This window comes from Mastigoproctus giganteus, chromosome 1 (genome assembly GCF_048544385.1).
Source record: "Mastigoproctus giganteus isolate SK-2022 chromosome 1, ASM4854438v1, whole genome shotgun sequence".
In the NCBI taxonomy this organism is placed as follows: domain Eukaryota; kingdom Metazoa; phylum Arthropoda; class Arachnida; order Uropygi; family Thelyphonidae; genus Mastigoproctus; species Mastigoproctus giganteus.
This window is the reverse complement of record NC_143575.1, coordinates 3,212,086-3,236,667: the sequence shown is the minus strand read 5'-3', so window position 1 is coordinate 3,236,667 and position 24,582 is coordinate 3,212,086. Positions and strand designations below refer to the sequence as shown.

Genomic DNA, 24,582 nt, shown 5'->3' with positions numbered 1-24,582 from the left:
CTATATATCATTGACAATACACCATGAGCTACTCTTGCAGCTCGTCTGCACTGCTCAGAGAACTTCATATCTGCCTGCACCACCACCCCCAGGTCCCTTTCATTCTCTACCACTGTCAGTGTAGTACCACAGAGTTGATACGTTGCTCTGGGGTTGCTGTTTCCCATATGTAGTACTTTACATTTGTCAATGTTAAACTTCATTTGCCACCTCGAAGCCCATCTGCTCAACCTTTCCAAATCCTGTTGCAGCAGCATAGTGTCAGTAGTGTCCTTGACAACCCTGCCAACCTTCGTATCGTCTGCAAACTTGGACATTAAGCCTGATATACCATCATCAATATCATTTATAAATACAGAAAACAATAAAGGCCCCAATACTGAACCCTGAGGGACTCCACTAATAACATTAGTCCACGATGAGCAGTGTCCATTGATTACCACTCTCTGTCTTCTCCCCCTCAACCACCCCTTTATCCATAGCAGCAACTTGCCTCCAATGCCACACTGCTCCAATTTGTGCAGCAGTCTTCCATGTGCAACAGTATCAAAAGCCTTTCTAAGATCCAAGTATATAATATCAAAGTTATTCCCTGCATCCAGTTCTTTTGTGACTGCATCATAGTATCCAATCAAATTGGTCAGGCAAGACTTCCCCTTAACAAAACCATGCTGTGTCCTAGCTATAACTGAAGTCTTGTCTAGATGATCCTGCAGTGCTTCTTTCACCAGTGCCTCCATTAATTTTCCGGGAACAGAAGTTAAACTCACAGGTCTATAATTACTTGTGTCAGCCTTTGATCCCCCTTTGTGAATTGGGGTCACATTTGCACATCTCCAGTCAATGGGTACCTCCCCTGAGTCCAAGGAAGCTCTCATAATTATGGCTAAGGGTTTGCTTACCTCCTTTGCTGCCTCCTTTAATATAACTGGATAGATCCCATCCACCCCAGGTGCCTTTCTTGTGTTTATCTTCAACAATTTCTCCTCCACTTTGCTCTCAGTTATTACAAGATTCTCTAGCTTACTGCTAGAGTTGAATACACCTCTGGCATTCCCCTCGCTGAATAACTCCTCATGTGTGAATGTCGATGCAAAATATTCATTTAGTTTGTTAGCTACCCGAGCAAAATGATACTTGATAGTGAATCTGTTAAAAAAAAAAAAAAAAAAATAGGTAGAAAAATTAATTTTAATAGTTTTTTTTTTTGCGAAAAACGGGCACAAAACTGAGTATTTAAAAAAAAAAAAAAACTGTCTGTCACCAATTATATTATGAGTGTAAAAAGGATCGAAATGAGTAAAAAAAAAATTGATCTTTCATTATAAATCTAGAGTAGAAAAAAATAAATAAATAAACAGTATGCCCATCGGTACCAAAGAATTTGTCTTCTAGTTCTTCCATGTATTTATTAAACTCATCCACCCCCACAACTGTGGAAACTAGTTCCAACAAATCAACCACACACTGGCCATAGGCAAACTTCTGCACATCTATCCTGCAACCATCTGTCCTCAACTTGAATTTATGTCTCCTCAAGTGTGTTATCTCATTAACATTCAGCTTACTGAATCCATTCAAGGCTTTAAACCCCTCAAACAGATCTCTCCCACAGGTGCCTAGTCTCGAAATGCTGAAATTTGCAGAACTGAAGCCTTTCTAGGTAAGAGCACCCTTTTGTTCCTTTCACCAGTTTGGTTGCCCTTCTCTATACCCATTCAAGTAGATCTATATCCTTCCTAAAGTGAGGACATGTATACAGTACTTAAGATGCAGCCTAACCACAGCCTTATACAAAGGGATAATCATCCCCTAATCCCTCTTAGCAAAGTTTCTGTATATCATTGACAAAACCTCGTGAGCTAAATTGGCAGCATGTCTGCACTGCTCAGAGAATTTCATGTCTGACTGCACAATTACCCCTAGGTCTCTTGCATTCTCTACTACCCCGAATGTAGTACCACACAGTTGATAAGTCACTCTGGGGTTACTAGCATATGCAGTACAATGCATTTGTCTATGTTATACTTAAACTGACATTTTCAACCCATCAACCTCCTAGATCTTGTTGCAGTAGCTCACCCTGTTGACTGTCGTTAGCCACCTGCAAACCTTTGTATCATCTACAAACTTAGATATTAAGCCTGATATACCTTCATCAATATCATTGATAAATATTGAAAACAACTGAACTCTGGGGAACACCACTAATGACATTAGTCCACGAAGAGCAGTGCCCATTGATAACCATTCTCTGTCTTATTCCACTTAACCATGTTATACTTAAACTGACATTTTCAACCCATCAACCTCCTAGATCTTGTTGCAGTACCTGATGACTGTCGTTAGCCACCTGCAAACCTTTGTATCATCTACAAACTTAGATATTAAGCCTGATATACCTTCATCAATATCACTGATAAAAAACAACACTGAACTCTGGGGAACACCACTAATGACATTAGTCCATGAAGAGCAGTGCCCATTGATAACCATTCTGTCTTATTCCACTTTACTCATCATAGCAGTAACTTGCCCTTAATGCCACATTGCTCCAGTATGTACAGCAATCTTTTATATGCAACAGTATAAAAAGCCTACCTGAAATCCAAATATATGATGTCAAAATTATTTTTTGCATCCAATTCCTAGGTCACTGCATCATAGTAACCTATCAGATTGGTTAGACATGACTGCCCCTTAACAAATCCATGCTGTGATTGCAGTATCATTGCATGCCTGCCCAGATGGCCTTGCATTACCTCATCTAGCGATTCCATTATTTTCCCTGGAACAAGACATTAAGCTAACAGATCTGTCATTGTTCACGTCACCTTACAATCTCCTTTTGTGAATTGAGGATTTTGCCCATCTCAAGTCCATAGGGACCACCCCCCTAAATCCAAGGATGCTCTCATAATTATGGCTATGGTTTTGCTTACTTCCTTTGCTGCCTCCCTTTAATTGGATAGATTCCATTAGCACCAGGTGCCTTTTTTATATCCATCCTCAACAATTTCTCCTCCACTTTCCTTTCAGTTATCACAAATTCATTTAATTCCTCTTTAGTTTGATAAACATCTGGCATCCCCTCCCCCAAATAATTCATCATGTGTGAATGTTGATGCAAAATACCTATTCAATTTGTCCACAACCTGAACAGGACCATCAACTTTCATCACCATCAGGACCATCAGCAAAGCAACCCAATGTGATTCAACCCCTTCCTTCTACTGTTAATATAAACACAGAAGGCTGCTATTTTTCTTTGCATTCTTTGCCTTCTACATAATCTTAAATAAGGAAGATGGTAGAAGTAAAGATAAAAATAGGTAAGGTAAAAGTGCAGATAATGTAGAAGTTGAGGGAGGACAAATATGAATTAATGTAGCTTTTTTTGGAGAAATGGCAAACACAACAAAAATATACTCAGCTCCTTGCATAATGTGACCTTGTTAATGCTTCCTGCATACCTACTACTAGGACTCATGCCAGCTGGCAGATTGGAAACAGAACAAATTGCTGATCTGGTGGCCCCAAGTTACCATTATGTTCATAACTCCAGAGCTCACATCTGGTGAGTATGGGCTTGGTACACCCAGGGTCCTGAGCTGGATATCATCATTCTTCTCTTTCTTGGTGATTCCCTTCTATTTCTGACACACTCTCTCTCTCTCTCTCTCTCTCTTCTCCCCTCCCCCACTCACAGGGTAGGTAACTCGGGAAATTTTTTTTTTTTTTTTGGCTGGTGCAGCAGAAGCCTCAGGCTGCCTTGCACCATATGGCTAATAATAATAATAATAATAAAAAGTCTGATGGAGTATCTATTGGCTGGCTTGCAAAAACATTTTTCTGGCTGTACTTTCAAAATTTAAGAAATTCTGGACCTTACCATGAAGTTCCATCATTCCTGTCAAAAGACATTACTCACACTACTTTATGGAATAGATGAGGGTTGCCAGTGCTTTGCTCTAGAGACTAAACATGGATTTCACCACATCAATATTCCAATAAATAGATGAGTCATCCATCACCTAGTATTACCAGGTGATACAAAAGGACAACATTCCTCTATGTAAAGTGGATATCACCATTATACTAGGTATAAGGTGTCAATGGGAGGTGGGGGGAAGCTATACCCAAGGTTACTAACAGTGTCATCATCATCCTAAAGGTGTGAGATTTGGCTTTAACAGAACAGCCAGACCTCAGTGAAATTTGGTCCACTTGACTTAAAAAGGGAAATAATCCCATTAGCAGTTTTTGGACAAACAGGTAGCAAGCCTGAGCCCATCATACTTAGAATGTTTATACAATTCTCAAGAACAAAATAAAACAATTATAAGCCATTACAGTGAACCAAATAACAGAACAAATTAAAACATAAAGAAAATGAGGTGTGATCATCAGGAGCATTAAAGTTAAACAGGAAAAAAGAAACAGTTACTCAGTTATAATGGGCACAGATAGAAGATCGTAGCTACAGTGAGCAAATGCCATCACCAAGTTTAGTTTACTAGCATTTATGTGCAAAACTTTTATATAAATAGTAGGTATGGCTATTAAATAATGGGACTGTTGCAATGAAATAAATATGAAATATTTTGTACCTTATAAGTTATCCACTTCAAAATAATTACCTTGAGCTTACACACACTGCTTCATAAACTTCTTCCAAGCACAGAAATATTTCTGGAAGTCATCTTCTATAAGCCCCTTTAACAATTCGATCATTTTTTTCCTGGATGTCTTCAATGGACTGAAAATGCATTCACTTAAGTACACTTTTCAGTTAAGGGAACAGAAAAAAAATCACAAGGGGCAAAGTCTGGCACGTACAGTGCATATTCAAGAAGGGATTTTTTTTTTTTTTTTTGACAGAGTGGTGAATGTTGCACCAAGAATGCACCAGCATACAAAGGGAACTTGTATGATAGCACATTCTGGATGGAGCATCAGTTCTCACCCAAATTTTTTTTAGTCTTCTCAGAAGTTCACTGTAGTATGTTTAGTTGAGTCTAATTTAGCAGGATGTATTCAGCCATAATAATTCCTTTCATGTCAAAAAAAACAAGAACTATGTTTTTTTTAATTTCGACATTCTTGCTTTCTTTTGTCTGGGGGACTGTTTTGAGCTGACTGCCTTGTAGTTTCTGGGTCGTAATGGAACAGCCCAGTTTCATCGCAGGTAATTACAGTGCTCAAAGTCTGGATCTTCTTCAATTTTTTTAAAACTATCTTCTCAAACTTAGTCTTCTCATTCTTCGATCTTCATTCAAAATTCTGGCACTATTTTAGCACTTTTCTCATGCCTAAAATTTCAGTTAAAATTTGTCTTCTTCTTCCACAAATTCAGATGCAACCATTCTAATGCTTAAACAACAATCACTTCTAATCACTCCTTTCTGGTTCACATTTTCAACAATTTTCATGAATACTGGATGGCCTGGTCATTCAGTTCTTCCACATTCTCTATCTGTCTCTTCCCACTAAAAATCTTTTATGCTATTCAAACAAGTGAGCTATTGATATAGTATCCTCCCCATAAACTTGACATAACTTTCAACTGTTTTAGTTTTGTTAAAAATATGAGGTTGATTCATTGTACAATTCTTTTGTCTGTCATTTTTCTGGCAACTGCAAAAACACAACATAATGAAAACCTGTCTCACTGCAAAGCAAATGAGCATGTTGGTGTGACCTGGCAGACAACTATAAAAAGTTTTGAGGTCAACTGCTGCAAAACCAAAAACTTTTATTTTTTGGCTGGAGCTTGATGTGTAGTGGCCGTGCAAGAAGTCACGTCATTTAATAGCACACCTTGAATCAAGCATGCATGGTCCCATCACATCCAGAGTATGAAGTACTGGGCTATTGTATTCTCTTCAGGTATATATTCCCTCAACAAATCATTAAATTTTTATAAACATGACTCATCTGAGAGTAACTGCTGTAGACAATTTCTCATCAGCTTCCTTTCTAATTTGTCAGTTTGACATATATCCCATGACTTATCATACAATTCCACAAATGAAATGGTATGGTACACTTGAAACAACAGCAATATGTAATAAGAAAGATGAGGTTAATACTCTACTTATTTTATAGCTTGTTATATTTGCTAGCCACAATCTTAACTATGTGATGTTGAAGTAGGTATGGAGTAAGCTTTTCTTTCTTGAATTTCCAATATAACTCTGAAATTATAGAGACCTTTGGACATTATTACCCCATAAATAAATTCTCGTACCTCTCAGCAGTCATACCTGTAAACAGGAGCATGAGGCATTGGCCTCACCGGGGGGGGGGGGGGGGGGGGGGGGGGGCTCACATGGCCTCTATCTTAAATTTTTAAAGTGATCTTTGTAGTGCAACATTGGTGTTTAAACAGATTGGTAAAAATAATTGTTTTTTTTCCTGATTATATATGCAAGTTTTTTCTTTTTGGACTCTGGACCTCTGGTATCTTTAAAGGGAGTCCCCCCCCATAAGAGCGTAGCGCCTTGGGCCTGGAGAAGTGTAATTACAGTCCTGCCTCTGAGGTTACTGTAGTAAATGGTCAAAATACTCTAAAAAAAAAAATAACTAAAAACTGTATAAAATCATATATCCTGCAAAATTTGCAATGGTGATTTAATTTCTTGCAGAAGTAATACAGTTGCTCCAGTTGTTGTAGTGAGGTTTTAGGAGTATCAGTGACTAAGGCAATATTGCTCTGTGTATATTGTCTATAAATTGCATTTGTTTTTAGGTCAAACTCGGTCCTTAGGTAAATTTCTGTTTGCTGGGCAAAAAATACCATTTTCCAGGAGAAAAACCATGCTACCGTCGCTCGAGATTGACTAACCCAGCCCCACTGTGAAAAATGTCCATTAAAATTCCTCACATCATCGACAGGGCTTGATTAAGTCTTTTCCACCTGGTGTGGAGAAGGATGGAAGATGATCCTTCCAACAGTGCTACCAACACTGGGCAATTGCTCCAGTCGGTAATGATAGGGCAAATACTCATAATATAATAACTAATTACCCAAAATGAAAACTGCTCAACCAGATGACAACATTCAAAGATCAGTAAAAATTAATGATCTTCTTGATTTTTTCCACCAAATACGTTTAGCAAGTATAAATTAATGAATATGCTACTTTTCTTTATTCTGTTTGATACATTTGTTTAATTCAGTCTAACAGTCCTTTTAAAATGAATGCAAAACAACTCGTGAAAAAAGAAAGCAGAATATTAGAAATGTACAAAATCTAGGTAAATACTGACAGGCTGGAAAGGAATTTAAATCTTGCAATAACCACATCCAACTTAAGCCCTAAAATGGCAATGATAAACAAGGTTTAGCATTAGCATTAATCAAGGCAGATGATGCAAGAAAGCAAGCTTAACCCCAGGGGCTCACATCTGGTGAGCATGGGCTGGCACACCCAGGGCCCTGAGCTGGATATCATGATTCTTCTCTTTCTTGGTGATTCCCTTCTCTCTCTCAACTAAGGGTAATTAAGATTTTTTTTTTTGGACTGGTGCAGAATAAGCCTCAGGCTTTCTTGCATCATATAGCTAATAATAATATAGCATTAGTTCCCAAAAAAAGAAGAAAAAAAAAATCCCATTTCACCCATCCATTTGCTCCAAAAGTTTGTCCGGTTCTTCTTTGAATTTATTTAAATTATCAACTTCCACAACAGATGGAAGTGTGTTCCAGCAATCAACCACCTGTTGGCTAAATGCAAATTTCTGCACATCTATAATTCAATTGTCTTTCCTCGATTTGAATTTATGCCCCTTCAAATGTGTAATCTGAGCAAGAGGAAGAAACGCATCAGCACTGAGCTTGAAAACCATTCAAGCCCTTATACACCTCGATCAGATCACCTTGCAAGTGCCTAGTCTCCAGACGCTGCAAATTTACTGCACTTTCTTGGTAAGAACAAACTTGTTCCCCTCACCAATCTCATTGCCTTTCTCTGTACTTCCAACAGCTACACATCCTTTGAAAAATGAGGTCTCCAGACTTGTATGCAGTACTCAAGTTGTGGCCTGATCAATGCCTTATGTAAGGGGATAACACCTCCTTATCCCTACTAGCAAAATTCCTGTATATCTTTGCCCAGACCCCATGAGCTACTCTGGTGACAATATAGTGTTTGTTTTCATCGACCACAGTTGCACTACTAAAGTACTTTGCTTCTCGTTTTAACGTTCCTTTCTTAAACCACCAATCCATGATCACATATTTTAATTATATTTCGAAATACTAATACAGTAAACACCCGCTATTCACGGGGGTTACGTTCCTGAGAAATGTCGCGAATAGCGAAAACTGAGTTATGGATCCCATAGTAATAAAAAGGTTCGGTTCCAAAGTATGAAATATATAAGAAAAACTAGTCTAAAATTTTGTCTATGTATGTATTATATGTACCTTCATAATATGACTATGTACATAGTGAAATGAAAGCATAAGGCATCGAAATGAAAATAAGAAACAATTTAATATTAAATATAATATTTATTAGAAATGTCAAACAAATCTTTCAAACCAGCACCTTTGCTAGCTAAAAAACTTATCCCGCCAGTATCACCAGTTTCGCTAAAGTGTTGATAAAGGAGTCTTGCCTTTTCACGAATGATGAGTGAACTTAAGGGAATTTCATTTTGAGTTCGGTCTTCTATCCACAGATTTAAAGATTTTTCCATTTTTTCTAATTTAAAATCACGAGTTACAGAGCAAATTTTTGAAGCAATTAGCGCGTTTTCACGGACACTACGGCGGATTTTTTCTTCCGATTTTTTGATTGATCGTACCCTTGACTCATTGATTTTATGTTTTGCCACTGAGGAGACACTTTCACCATTAGAAATTTTGTCTAATAACTCAATTTTATTCGCTAATGTCACCACCTTCTTTCATATTTTCACATTTCTCTTGTTATTCGTAGCCATATTTTTGTACGGGTTAGAAAGAACTTGCCCACAATAAAGTCACTTTCTTCCATTAACACACTCGAAAGTCTGTTTTACAGTGCAAAACGGTAGATTTATCACTTTTGTAAGCATATCAATTTATAAATTGATATGCTTACAAAATATCAATTTATAAATTGATAAATTTATTCAATTTATAGGCACATAAATTAAAAGCAAACGACGTAACCTTCCACGACAAGCCCATAACACATACTGAACAAGGATTAGCGAGAAACATCCATGCTCGCAATTTTGTCACCCCTCTCCCCACACCCACTGAGTGCTGTTTTGACCGAGAAAGATCATTTTAGCCATGCCCATGTTTTTTTATGGCGGAAAATATTCACAGCGCTTTAAAATTCACATTTTTTTTAGGGTTAATTTTATATTAAATCAGCGACAGCGAATAGCGGGGGTTTACTGTATTTATCAAAAAATTTATACAAGTGAGTTTAGTTCTGTGGGTTTCCTTCCTCCTCCCTTTCAACCCATGTGTTCCATGCTAAATCGCACACGAATGGCATACTAGATCACCACATTGCTACTTTTTTTTATAGGTGTCATTACCTCAACGCATACTTCTCTATGCAAAGTACACCAAAATAAAGTGCCCGCAGTCTATCTGATTATTAGTTCATGCCAGTATATTAATAATCGAAAAATAATTGTTAAATGTTATGAAACACTTCCTAATTCATTTCACAAATATACGTAATTTCAATTCTAATCTCAACGATGTCCATTTCCACTTGCAGTCTGCCAAACCCCATGTACTTTTTCTGACAGAATCTCAGTTATCAGTTGATTCAACTACTGCTCATCTCAGATGCCCAAATTACTCGCTGTATGATTCCTTTTGCCTCAAAGGTGGTACTTGTGCATATGTCCGTTCTGATATTCCCTGTCAGAGACTTGGCAATTTGGAATCTCCTCTCTTTGATCTTCTCTGGCTTAAAATCTCTCTACCTCATTATGTCAAATTCATCTGTTATCTCTACCGTTCTCCCAACTCCACTAATCACTTGGAACTCTTTGACTTCCTCTCTTTGCAACTTGACTTTCTCCAGTCCAACTTTCCTAACAGTGAGGTAATTTTCCTTGGTGTTTTTAATGTTCACAACTCCAGCTGGCTTCCGTTTTCTAGTCACACCGACCCAGCAGGTCGAGATGCTGAGGCTTTTGCAATTACTAATGACCTAGCACAGATTGTTCATTTACCTACAAGAATACCGGACAATCCTAATCATACAGCCAATACGCCTGATATTTTTCTCACAAAACGTCTACGTACACGGTCGAAGTGAGAGGTCCTTTAGGCACTTCAGATCACAACTTGGTGATTGTCACTTCTCCAATGGAACTTTATCTCATGGCTATTCCCAACCTCGTGTTGTTTGGCATTACAAGAATGCAAAATGGGATGACCTGCAAGATTTCTTTTCTTCTTTTCCTTGGTCGGATTACTGTTTCAAAACTTCTGATGTCAACGTTTGTTCAGATCGTGTCAGTGAAATTATTCTTGCAGGAATGGAATCCTTTATCCCACACTCAACTTTAAAATCTCGTCCTTTATCTAAACCTTGGATTTCCAATAAATGTGCTAAGGCTGTTCAAGAGAAGAATGTTGCATATCGTAATTGGCTTGTTTCTAATTCTTCAGTTTCATTTTCTGCCTACACAAAAGCTTGCAACAATTGTAAAGAAGTTATTAATCAGTCCAAACTAGAGTTTGAGCAGGCTAAAAGTAGAAAACTTGCTTCTTGCCCTAATGGTAGCCGAGCATTCTGGTCTCTTGCCAAAGCTATTGGCCGCAACTTTTGCCCATCTCTGCTCCCACCTCTGTCCAAACCACATGGTTCTGTTGTCACTTCAGCCAAGGATAAAGCCAACCTGCTAGCATCCCATTTTTCTTCCAGTATTAATGATCTTGGTAAAGCTCCTCCCACCATTCCCAACACACTCCATTCAATGCCTCCTGTGGTCTTCCGTCAAAAGGATATCAGAAGGATTTTGATGAATCTTGATGCTAAGAAAGCTCCTGGTGCTGATGGTATTTCTCCACTTGTTCTCAAAACCTGTGCTCCTGAACTTACTCCTATTCTTTGCCGCCTTTTTTCACTTTCTTATTCCAAAGGTGTTTTTCCTTCTGCTTGGAAATTTGCTCATATCCAGCCAGTTCCTAAAGTAATGGAGAAATCGATTAACCGCCAACTCTTAAACTACCTAGAAACCTTCCGTCTGATCAACGATCAGACGGAAGCCAGTATGGATTCCGTCAATGTCGATCCACTGGTGGTATTCTGGCTTATGTTACCCATTTATGGACTAATTCAATGGAATGGGTGGGTGAAACACAAGTAGTTGCTCTTGACATCTCAAAGGCTTTCAATCGTGTTTGGCACAAAGGTCTTCTAAACAAGCTTCCATCTTATGGTTTGCCAACTGTTTTTAGTGATTGGTTATCCAGTTTTCTCTCTGATCGCTCACTGAGGGTGATGGTAGATGGCTCTCTCTCTCTCTCTCTCTTCTAACTTCTCCACTAATGCCGGTGTCCCCCAAGGTTCAGTTCTTTCCCCCACTCTTTTCCTCTTGTATATTAATAACCTTCTTCCAATGACTGGAAATCCTATTCATAGTTTTGCACATGATAGCACATTGCATTCCAATTTCCATTTTGAGAAACCTTGTTCTGTTCAATCAGCTTCAACTTCTCAAAAATCTACTACACCAATTCCTTAAATGCCGATCTTCAGGTAATTCTCCAGTGGGGCAAAGACAACTTAGTTGATTTCAACCCTTCTAAAACTCAGTCTTGTCTTATATCTCAAAAAAAGGATTCTTCTTTGCTCCTTTGCTTCTCTGTAGTGACACTCCGATCTAGGCAAAATGATGTCTTTTGGGGATTACCCTGACTTCTAATCTCTCTTGGCACAAGCACGTTACAAATATTGCTTCCTCTGCATCTAAAAAAACTTGGTTTTCTCTTTCGCTCTCGGCATTACTTTTCTTCCAAACATCTGCTCACTCTGTATAAATCGCAAATCCACCCTGCCATGGAATATTTTCCCACATCTGGGGTGGTGCCCCCAAAACCTCTCTCAGGCTTCTTGATTCCATTCAGAAGAGGGCAGTTAGGTTAATTAATGATTCATCTCTAACAGAGTCTCTCCACTCGCTTTCTCATAGACGCACTGTTTCTGCTGCATGCCTCTTCTACAGATACTTCCATGGGCACTGTTCTTCTGAATTGGCTTCTATAATTCCCGCTCTCTCATTCAAAACAGTCCGAACACATGCCGCCACCAGCCAACATCCATTTACTGTCCAACTTCAAACCCACAGAATCAATTTTTCATCTTCCTCATTTATTCAATCAACTGCCATTTTCTGGAACAACCTTCCTTCATACGCATTTCCTGAAAATTACAATCTACAGAAGTTCAAGTCCAATGTCAACAAATATCTTCTTTCATCTTCTCAACCTCCAACCCAAGCACGGTACACTAAGTACTATACCTTCTAATACCTCTCATGTTTGGGATTCACATAAAAAAAAAAAAGTGTTGCAGTGCTACAAATATGCAAATATTTTTTTTTAATTATTAATTACTATTTTTTGCAGAACACTTGTTCACATCTCACGGAACAGTTCGAGAAACGCTGCCCTGAGTAACTCATGCAAATGTAGATGCAAAAAACTCATTGTTTCTCTGCTACCTGAGCAGGATCATCAGCAGTCAAACTATGAATATATCAAGTGGACCAATCTGATTCATCCTCTTCCTGCAACGGGATAAGTAAAGAAGTTTTTGCATTCTTTGCTAAACATTTCTCATAATCTGCCGTCACTTTCCTAACCTTCTCTGATTTCATTAGACTAGCTTATATCTACCATAGGCTTCTGTGTCTCCTAATAATTTATATGCATCTTTCACTGCAACTCACTGTTACATGGTTAAAGTGTACAGTATCACATCTATTTTAGGCCTAAACCTTGACCAGTATCTCAGTTGGTATGAAGCCTAGTAGCTTCCAAGATTAATTCCTTGAATGTTACCAGTTTTGAATTTGCTGTTGGTAACATCATCAGTTGGTCCGCTGTATGGAATTTAAAAATTGTCCGAGACCACTGTATTCACCTTTACAAAAGCAAAAACCTTTCCCTTTATCCCAATGGTAGTTACATCTTTAAATCTCACAACAGTACACCATGGCAAGTGCCAACTAGTGGTTCCTCTATCTGCAGATTCTTAATGCATGAATAATCACTGCTGATAAGCAGATCAAGAGTACTACCCCCCTCTGGTTTCCTCTATGCTGCTGTAGATAACAATCATGCATTGAACAACAAGTCTTGCTAGTGTGCAACTCAAGTTCCAGTCAATATCTGGGAAATTAAAATCCTCCATTATAAAACACTGATTTACATGACCACTATTTCTCTGTACAGTTGTTCGTTGTACTCATCAGTCATTAGGCCTATAACGCTCTTATTCTCATTTTTGCTTTCTCAGTACTTAAATCACACCAAACTCAACATTGCACTGCCCACCTATGTCAACTGATTGAACTGCCTCAGATTTTGTTTAACGGCATAATCCCTCCTCTCTTTCTATCTTGTCTAAAATGTACATATTTTACTCCCAAATTCCAATTCTGCATTCCATATATCTTATCTGGGTGACACCACATCTCTGATATCAACAATATCTGCCTTTGATGTCTTGACCAGCACTTCAAATTCATCAAAATTATTTACTAAACTCCTAGCATTGGCGTACATGCAAATATACATGCACCTGTTCTCATCTTACTCTTGGCTACCTAACACAGCCCATGTATTTACTTGTTCCATGATGACTCCCAGCAGTCCTTGAAATTCCCAGCACCTTGCTTTTCAGCTGCTGCTTATTCCAATAGTAGTGCAAGAATCACTTTCACCTCTGCCTGTACCTATTGTTAATCTATTAATCTGTGTATCCCTCAAGCTAGCAGTTATCCGACTCACCTAACACTGCCTTGATAGCATGGAATTTAAAAGCAAATATTCTTGCACCCTATTTAAGTGTAGAAGCAGTCTCACCTGTTAATAAGCAAAGCAGATCATGCTGAAAAAAATTCTACCCCATGAGAGTTGCACAATCTCTCCAGGGCTGAATTGATTGACAAGGCTCTAATCATGTACTCCCTTCTATCGTTTCAAGGCAAAATTGCAGACACTTTCAAATTTAACCCAACTCGTGACCTTTTTCAATATCAATCTGTGCATTTTAAGTCTGCACATCTACTCTTAATGTCATTAGTGTCAAAGTGTACAATATCACCTTTTGTGCTCTTAAAAGATGTTATGTGCTCTGTCTACTTTTGTCCCTGGCATACTAATACCATTAATCAGGGATCCCCTGATTAATGGTATTAGTAAGTATAAAGGTATACATACTTCACTTAATGACACTTAAAAATCACTACCAGGATTGTTTCTGATAGACTTCACCTTGTTTATAACAACATTAAAAATTTCTCAAAATGTTAAAAAGTACTCCGCCAAATGACAGCTCTCCGTGACTAAAAATTAATGATCATTGTGACGTTTCCCGCCAAACAAGTCATTTAGTAAGTATAAATTAATGTATGCCATTTTTATATATTCTGTATTTGATACATTTGTTGAATTCATTCTAATAGTCCCCTTAAAATGAGTGCAAAACACATGGAGAAAAATAAGACCTGGTTATATCCAAAATTACTCTGGATTAAGAGGATGTATTTGATATTCAAATCAACATAATAAAGACCACAAAAGAGGCTAGCTTGGATAAATGTTCAGGTGGCTGAAATAGTAGTTAGTAGCTGAAATCATGTGTTTAATTATCAAAGTACTTGAGTGCGATGTTTCTAAGGTAATTTTTAAATTACCTCAGAAACACCGCACTCCCAAAAAAAAAACAGCAATGGCTGTCTTTTCTAGTAAAGATGAAGAGAAGCGAATGAGCAGTGTTAACATTGATATAAAAACGCACATGAGTGTTACCAGCTATTGTACAATGAGAAGTTTGCAAATGTCAACAGTTACATTTTTAAATGACCTCAGTCACCTTTGCCTACAACTCAAGAACCACTGACCAACTAAGGTTAATATCAGTGGTCATTCCTGTTTTATTCTACAAGTTTCCTTTCTTAAAAAAAATTATGGCATTTCCAATAATGGCAAAAGGGCTCAACACAATAAGATAATGACAGCTCGATTCATGCAAAATTTGGAACTTTTCCTTCCAGTTCCATTTCAACAGCTAACTTCAGAGTCAGGCTCAATATTTGGGTTTTTGCTCTATTTCTGTTGCCATAGCTTCTTGTAAAGCTCTGTTGCTAAAAGGTACTGATACATAAAAATGGGAGGCAGATTTGTGAGCCACATATCAGATTTACATACTTTCCAGTTATATTTTCTTATTCAAGGTAACTAATAATGAAACTAGGCTAATACCAATTAATACTGACTAATGATTCAATCCATCAGTGATCATTTAGGGTGCTAACACCATCCCACTGACATAAAACAATTTTTCATGAAGTCTCACTGTTCAAATCTTAATCAAGTAATTTTCATGAGCACTGAGAATTGGTTGTCTAATGAAAACTGCAATTTAAGTGGAAGACCACTCAAGTATCAAGTGACAAGGGATGCTCCATATCCTCATGTCAAGATTTTATTTCAATAACTGTATTGTTAAAGTGACATTACTTACAAACCTATTTTATTTTCAGTGATATATTAGTCAGTTAAATTTTACTGTAATTCTAGAGGATGTGAAGTTTCTTCGAACAGGCTTACTTAAAGTCCAAAACTCCCTTTTTTTTTTTTTTTTTTTTAATTTACAGCATCTTCCAACCATTAGCTGAAATATTTTATGAGAAACCTAGACCTATAAAAATCGGGAAGATGGACTGACTGAGAAGTGGCAATTGAGGTTTAATATTGATGAATGCAAGGTACTGCATATGGGTAGTAATCCAAGAACATATTAAGGTATTATGGCAACAATACTCAAGGTGAATAGTATTTTTTTTTTTCTGATCTTGTGTAAGCTTGCTTATTGTATCATTTGATCTTGTGTAAGCTTGCTTATTGTATTTGCCACTACTAACTCATAGTTCTAAATGGAACACAGTTACTAATGTCCCAGTATATTTTGTTATGCTAAATTTTAATAAAAACTTTTTGATTAGGAATACTAACTATCCCCCCTACCCCCAACATTTTCTTGTCCTATCTCCCATTACTGTTGGTTCCCCAGTTTTTCATCTTAAAAACCAGCACAATATTCATTCCACTGAAATCGGTAGGGAAAGGTTGCAATCTAACTAAAATTTAAGAAATTGGGGCAATCGTCAGTTACCATACAAGGTTTGCTTTTGTTAGATAACAAATACTGCAGTAAGTATATTCTGAGTGTTTACAGTAGTACAAACTACAGGGTGGGTAAAAGTGTAGAAATTAAATACAAATGCTATTTTGTATTTAATTTCAATTTAAGTGATGACAATGCACAATTGTGTTATAAGCTTCCCAAGCTATATGCCATATGGCAAATGGGTCGTAAGACAATATTTTAGAAATTAACTCAGCTAAGTTGTACAGCTGCATAAAACTCATCTACTTTTCTGACAATTCTTCACAACCACTGTTCAGAACTACAATATAATGTACTCAGTATTGATACATCATATTTACTGCCACATTTTCATAACCAAGCATTGAGGTTATTAAAATTTCCACATAATTTATTGATATTTTAAAAGGATAAATTATTGTATTTATTGTATTTTATTTTTTATTTTTTGCTGGCATAGCAAAAGCCTATGGCTTCATTGCAATGTATGGATAATACCAGTACTGGAATGCAGAAAACACCCAAAAGTCCAATCTTGGAAACTGAATACACAATGATATTTTGCTAAAATTTCTTCTAATATAATTATTCCTAATGCATGTAAACCAAAAATGCAAATAATTTTCACACTAAAATACTGGAAGGTTAAATAATGTAATTTAAGACAATTTAAACACAATCAGAATGCTACAGTGAAAATAGATAAAAACTGAAGACCTATAATAATGTATGCACCTGAGACAAAGAGGTACAGCAAAAATAAAATAAACTACAGAAATGAAAAACATTGAGTAAAAAATAAGAAACTCAGCACACAATACAAACTACAACCTATTAATTAGTGTTACTTAATAGGAATCAAGAAATGGGAGAGAGAGAGAGAAAAAAACAAACAAAATACAGCATGGAAAATGGCTGAAACAAAATATATAAATGAAGTGTAGATCCAAAGGCAAATGAAGAGGAAGACCAAAAAGGTAACAGAAAGATTATCCTAAACCCAACAAGCAATATGCTTAAAAGGGAAAAGAAGAGGCAAATAAACCCCTCCCCCACTACTTAATTTTATAAAAAATTTTAAATTTGTAAAACAAACTCAGGTACCTAAAAATTATACTATTTTCACTAAGGTAAACTAGTATAAAAATAATTTTATATATTGCTCAAAACCTTATCATATTCATAGGAGCAAAGTGTAACACCTTTCATTTCTGGGAAGACATTAAAGCAGTGGTTTTCAACCGAGGTGCCACATGATTTGGGGTTTAAGTTACTTAACTTTTTTTTTATTTATATATTTTTTCATTATAAAAATTATGTACAGTATCATGTTAAAGAATAAAATTATTATATATAATTAGGAAATGAATTGTAATTTAGTTTATTTTTTTAATATATATATATATATATATAAATGAGAGAGAGAATCGGATCTAATAGGCAGAAAATTGAGTAGGGGTGTCACAAAATAAAATAAATTATTTAGGGGTGCAGTTATTAAAAAAAGGTCGAAAACCACTGCACTAAAGGGTAGCTAAACAAAAACTTTATCACTTTGTCCATTTTTAAGGAAAAAAATCCAAGAACAATATTAACAATTCAGTATATAAAACAAAATATTGGTTTACACAAACTGAGGAATGTCCCCCAAGGAAGTTTGGGGGGTGGAACAGGAAAATCAGAACTTGAAAGGTAACACTATGCCTCTGTGTTCACAAGAATATGCAACAGGGAAATAATATCCTCTGAGTATATTGTTCTATGTTGCAAGAAATGCATCCTGCTGATGTACGACAATCCCTGCTGGAGAGACAGAAACTTGGATCTGTCACTATGTACTCAAAATTAATATTCATATGAAGTTATTTTTCCAGAAATTTTAAAATAAATGTACAGTTTAATATACCAAAATTAAAGCAAACTATCAAATAAATGCCAACCTGAATATTAAAAACCACAATAACCATTCAAAAATATATAAAAAGGCAGCTATGCACAAGTTACAATCACTTAGCTGATACTTTTATTTTTAAAAATTATTTTAAATACAGCAAAACTGAATGGGGTCCTGCTGAACAATAGCACCCCCCCCCCCACACTCATTATTAAATAACCTAACATTGTCACAACAAAGTAAAACTTGGTAAAATAAATGTTAATCATATATTAATAAAACTTTCAACCTATTACTGTAAATGACTGTTGATATTAATGTTCTAATGGCATGCTATTAGTTCAATCCCTGGTACAACAGTGCTGTTCATTAACATCCATTATGTAATTAACAGAAACTTGATGGAAAAATAATGCACTAATACTTCAGTTAAAACAAACTGTAACAAAACAGTGAAGTCCAGATTGATAATCTTAAATATGTATGTCAGTGAGATGATTCTTAACAAAAGCACATTTCAACCAATAATTATTAAACTGTTTATATTAAGCAATAACAGTGTGCTAATTATTCCACATTTTGAATTTTGTGAGAATGGTATCTTATATGTACCAATTCCAGGTACAGCTAAAAATAAAAATCAAAAGTATCTGTATATTCATACAGCAGCCAAAATTTCTCCTCACTGTTTATAAAGCTCAAGTTTCTGTTTTCATTTGAAGTTATCCTTAACATATCAGATTACAACAACATAAGAAAACAGAAAAAAGCTAGTCACTGTTTCATATAAAATTAGAAATATACAAGGAACAATTTTATTCTATCAGCTGAATAATGCTACTTTTAGTACCTAGTAGTAATGATAGTGAAAAGCTTCACAGTTTAAAGCAATAACTGGATTTCATTACTATTAACAAAAAAAAAACAATACAACACACCAAAATCCTGCATTCTCTGACACCACTAAGTTCAACATTAGTATTATACATGTTCAGATATCATACTTTGTTTACCATAACACTTTTGCAAATACAAGTTACAGACACTGCTCCAATTGCAAGATATCTAAAATAATGTCCTTATAAAAATAAGTGGATTTACAAAACCAAACTTTAACAAGAAGAGTGATTAAGAGAAAGAGAACACTTGTTCAAGCTACTCAAGCAATACAAACCTATCAGAATAAAACCTTAGCCTATCCAAGTACATTATATTTGCCAGGATACCCTAAGAAAACAGTTTTATATTAAAAATGGGTCCCCATCAAAATATCCAATTTTGGGGTTGGGGTAAAAGATACATGTTGTTAGACTAACCTAGAGCATTCATCATCATGAAACACTTTCAATTATATAATGTTTTCAGTGTTTAATCTTAAGACTTGACAGCATGTGCTATGGGTAAGATGTAGGTATTCATTTTTAAAACGTTCCAACATCAATTTCGTTGCCCAGTCTAACGCTGTTAATATTTACTCGAGATGTCGTATCTTTAGAATAAACCGAAAAGAAATTTCAAATAACAAATTTAAAATGAAAATAAAATGTCAATATTAATATTTTGATGCATAAACTCACTTATTCATGGAAGATAACTTAGGGTTACTACAACGATATTTATGCTTGTATTACTCGAACATTCCGTAAATATCAAATAACGATGACACAAAAAAATGAAATGACAATCCTATATCAATTGGCTTTTTAAAAAAATAAATTATTTTCATCGAAATAAACATTGCAGTACCTGTTAACACACTTACCTTATCCATTGTTGATCTTGATAAGTATCTCCTTTAACACTATATATATTTGTATCAGGGTAATTATTAGAAACCACCGTGCTTTAAAATTTATTTTTCCTAAATATCTCATCAATTAATAACTAAAAAAGTGCACAACAATGTGATTAGCAGATAGGTACCGTTCCGCTTTCAAGATGGAGGGCACGTAACTCTAAGGATGTTCCATAATGGCGCATGATACGAAGCAACTTCCTCGATCTCCATAGCAGAAGTTTCGCTACATTTCGCATTAAATATTATAATTTGGTTCTGGCTATATAATAAACTTCACCAGAGTATCAGAGAAACTAGAGAATGTTGAATAATCAGTAGGGTAACACTGCGTACTGCGAGCTATCCGAGGAACCTGAAACAACACTCAGCATTGCGATGACCGCCATGATTGCTTTCTTCCTCACTTACTCTCGGTCCTAGCAATGACGTTACAGAGTATCTCGAGGCGACACGCGCGATCGCATTGACTGGCGTTATTTCTAAATTGTGCAAGTCTTAACCAGTTAAATTTCCCAATATTGCATACATACTAATAGTAATAATTGCAATTCCAAGTGGGTTTTCAGTAGCACCTTATTAGAGTTGCTGCACTGAAATAAGTCTCATTTCTTCTTTTCTTTTAAATAAATATAATAAATAATGTTGAATTCTATATGTTATTGTTAAACTGCATGTTCTACAGATTGTAGAAGCCATTTCGTATTTAACTCCCCTTGAAATAGCTAGTATACTACGCTGTATTAATTCCAGTATATAATCCCACTGTGTGTCTTAATGAATTAATACTCTCAAATTGATTCAAGAAAAGTTTATTTCCATATAATATACAGGTGACAAGGAAACGTTACATAAGATAATACTTCAGAATTGTACATATAAGTTCAACTATCTAAGTAATTATGAGATTATTCCATTATATTTTATAAAATGGCAGTGAAAACAAGATGAATAGGCAGCTGGACATCATATGCTATCCATCTGAATGGACCTAGCTAGTACAAATGAAATAATCAAAAACGAATATGCCAATGACATGGAAGAATTCAGATTTGTGACACAAAAAAAAGCAGTCAACCAAAATAAAAATCAGATGGACAGGTCAGTTAAACATTCACATATCTCTAATTGGCTAGAGCAAACTGAGTTGCAGCACATTACAAACTAAGGCCTTGACATATATACAATATTGATACATGGGGTCGTGCATAAAAGACCTGGGAGAGTCCTTTACCATGCCATGTCAAAATTATCTCATCAGATGAGTGACTGACTAACCACCACATCATTATCAACAAATTACAGACATTCAAGATGGGTACACAGATGGATTCTTGAGCTAGCTGGTAGAAAGAAGGCTGAAAGCATATTGCAAAATAATGAAAAATATTACAATAGCCCTGTGGCACTTGGATGGGCTAAGAGCTAACAGCTTTTGGTAAGTAGGGAATTATAAAGCAAGCTTATGCAGCATCAGCCAAAAAAAAAAAAACTTCCATTTCACCCCTCCATTCGTTTGAAATACCTGTCCAGCTATCATAGGGAAAATGTAGTAGCCACAATATGAAAAAAAATTATCGGCAACAAACCAACATCAACACAGTGAAAAGAGATTTTAATTTTCATCCACTTTTAGCAGCAGTTGACCCACAACTGAATTCAGGAATCACAAAATAAGAATTATGGGAAAACACCCAATTAACAAAAATTGTAAACAGAATGGAAGCTTAAAATGATTGCAGCAAATAAAAAGTCGATAAATAACAGGAAAGAAAAATTACCACAGGAGCATAAAAATGTAATTAGGCAAGAATATACAAGTATATAGACAGGTGATATTATGATAGTTTTAAAAATAATAATAAAAAATAGCATCAAAGCATGCGTTTAATCAGTTGTAAACAGAAGGCTGGCAACCAAGAAGTGCTTGTTTTAAGTTGCAAATGCCTGAAGGGTTCTATAATTTAAAACTATGATGTTCAACTGCCTTTTGCATAGAATTATTTATAACTTTAACTAGTAACAGATATTCAGCAAGATCCACACTATATAACAATGACAAACAATGGTGGATGAGGTTGATTACACCATGTTGAATCCTGAGATAATGAGTGTAGATCATAGATTGCTAAATTCTACGCCTGAAAAATAAAAAAAAAAGAAAGAACAAGAATGCAATGTGCCATTTTGTAATATGTGCAAACATTAGTTTTAAACAACATCAACATAAATGCAAAATAATACCCATTATTACCTATGAGTTATCCCAAAAGTAATGCCTGCACGTGTGCAAGCAGTGGTCAAATGCCATATTGTTGACCGCAGTATCATGCAGTCTACAATATCTGTAAGGCACCTCAAACCTGTAGGGTGTGCCTAGGGGTATGCTGCCAATCTGTGAACAAAGGGCATGCCAAAGATTCCAGCTAAGGTGATCCCAGTTAAAAAATCCTATTAAATTTTTTTTTTATCAAATTTTACATTTTTTTTTTTTTTTTTTTTAAAAAAGGGGTTCAGTACAAGAACCCTGGGATTCCTCCAGCACACCCAGTAGTGTGCTGGATTCCTTTACCCCATTGATAAAGAAAATTTACCCCACTGGTAAAGAAAAGATAAGATGCAGTTCAGAAGAGGCCTCTGTAGCCGAGTGGTCAGGAGCATGAGTGCAGTAGCACACACTCTTTGAGTAGACTGGGGTTCAAGCCCGACTGCTGAATACGGTCTATCTGCCAATCCGCAATGGACCAGCGTGGCAGATTATGGTCCATTTTCCCCTCAGCATGAATTGTTGAGGAGGCTTCCATCCTGCAGTGGGTTGATAATGGCTGCACTTTACCTTTTACGATAGGAACTACAATACTGTTACAATAAGTTTGAGAAACACTGCAACACTGAGATATCATTATCATCACTGTATGAGCTACTGGTGAGAAATAGTTTCAAAATGAAGGAAAAACTATCAGCTCAGATAACTCAAAAAAAATTACATGTACATAAAAATTGAACGTGAGAACCCCAATGAATTCAAAGCTTCCTTAAGCTTTCATCTGGAGTAAGGGTATTCAAAAGTAAGGAATGCTGTTTCAACATGCAATATGTAGTGTATAAATATTGCATGGTCCAAGGTCTAGAGGTCATCCATTAGTGATGTCAGTAGAGGATATTCCGAAATAAATATGCTCTAAAATATTCAAGGATTCGCTTTATTGTACCATGAAGAAGAAATGAATTATCCATCACTGCCACCTCACATCAAAACCAATAACATATTTTCATGAATAGCATTTTAGTTGGTTTGATGTTTCCCTGTTCAGGGTTTTAATGCCTTATCACCATCTAAGCCAATGACATTTTAGAGGAATGGGTGTGATATGTGAAGAAGCTACAACTATGCTGGAAGGTTAAAATATGTGGGGAGAGGGCAATGTATTAGGCACACAAGCCACAAAAACATCATAAAATTTGTATTGACATGCCAGTAATAATGTAATAGCTACTTCAAATTAAAATAAATCAATCAATAATATTGATTACTGTATATAATATATATAAAAAAAACTGAATTGAGGAAAGGGGGGGAAGAAATCGAAACATTCATATTATACATTTTACAAAAAATTTTTTGCAGATTGCCTGCTTGGAAACAGAACATCAAAGGTCTTCAAGTTCAGCTGTATTTATTCTTTGATTAGTCCTCCACTTGCTGTGCTGTTGGCAGCAATGGCAAGAAATTCCTCCCATTCTCTAACAGAGAAGAGCAATGTACTTGCAAAAACCAAACATAACTGTATAACCTAAAATGTTACCTACCATATTGACCAGGATGATACTGTGTAATTTATGCAGATCACTTAGAACTACAATTACATTCACAATGAAAGGGCTACAACACCATATTCCCCCCCACCTCAACACACAATTTCAAACTCTAAATGCTAATTTTTTTCTTAATTTTACTGTATACTCAATTTTATATCTTCATGTCCCTGGACTTGGCATATCACAGCCCATGTACAATAAAATTTCAAATCAAATCTTTATATCCATATTTAATCTTTATTACCTATATGATATGAATATACACCTTGTAAAAGTAATTTTCATAAACATTAAAAAATGAAAATGCAGACACTTCATAGATATATGATCAGAAAAAGTGTTCTTTTCAGATGCAATTTTCAGGAAACCTTTCACTATGTTCTTCTTTCAGTTTTGTATTGAAAGATTTCATTTTTTGTGTTGTTCAATTTCTAATTGAAACAGTGAGAGCAAATTTCATAATCAGAAGTTCAATACGGCCTTAGATATTAATGTGCTATATAATAACAAAAATAACATAAAGATAATTCGGAAATTGAAAAAAGGAAAAATTTGAAAAATCTATTTTTAAAGATATCGGTAGTGTTGTAATTCAAATCATACAATAAAAGTTCAACACACACCTGATAATTTAGCAAATAATGTTATTTAGAACAAAAAAATAATATGTTAATATATTAATTTTTGGTATTACTGTATTAAATTCA

General features: G+C 35.7%; 2 protein-coding genes across 4 annotated transcripts in view; both read right to left on the bottom strand.

Moving 5' to 3' along the window:
• Window positions 1–20,437, bottom strand: part of Chd1 (chromodomain-helicase-DNA-binding protein 1) — a 606,282-nt gene extending 585,845 nt beyond the window's left edge. For all 3 annotated transcript variants that reach the window (XM_090371234.1, XM_090371253.1, XM_090371245.1), the window contains exon 1: window positions 20,024–20,437. In XM_090371234.1, the coding sequence (XP_090227360.1) occupies window positions 20,024–20,032 (9 nt within the window). In that variant the 5' untranslated portion in view covers window positions 20,033–20,437. The remainder of the gene's footprint in view (window positions 1–20,023) is intronic.
• A 415-nt stretch (window positions 20,438–20,852) lies between these two features.
• Window positions 20,853–24,582, bottom strand: part of mRpS11 (mitochondrial ribosomal protein S11) — a 101,472-nt gene continuing 97,742 nt past the window's right edge. Inside the window, exon 7 of the mRNA XM_090371221.1 lies at window positions 20,853–22,197. The gene's annotated coding sequence lies outside the window, so the exon portion shown is untranslated. The remainder of the gene's footprint in view (window positions 22,198–24,582) is intronic.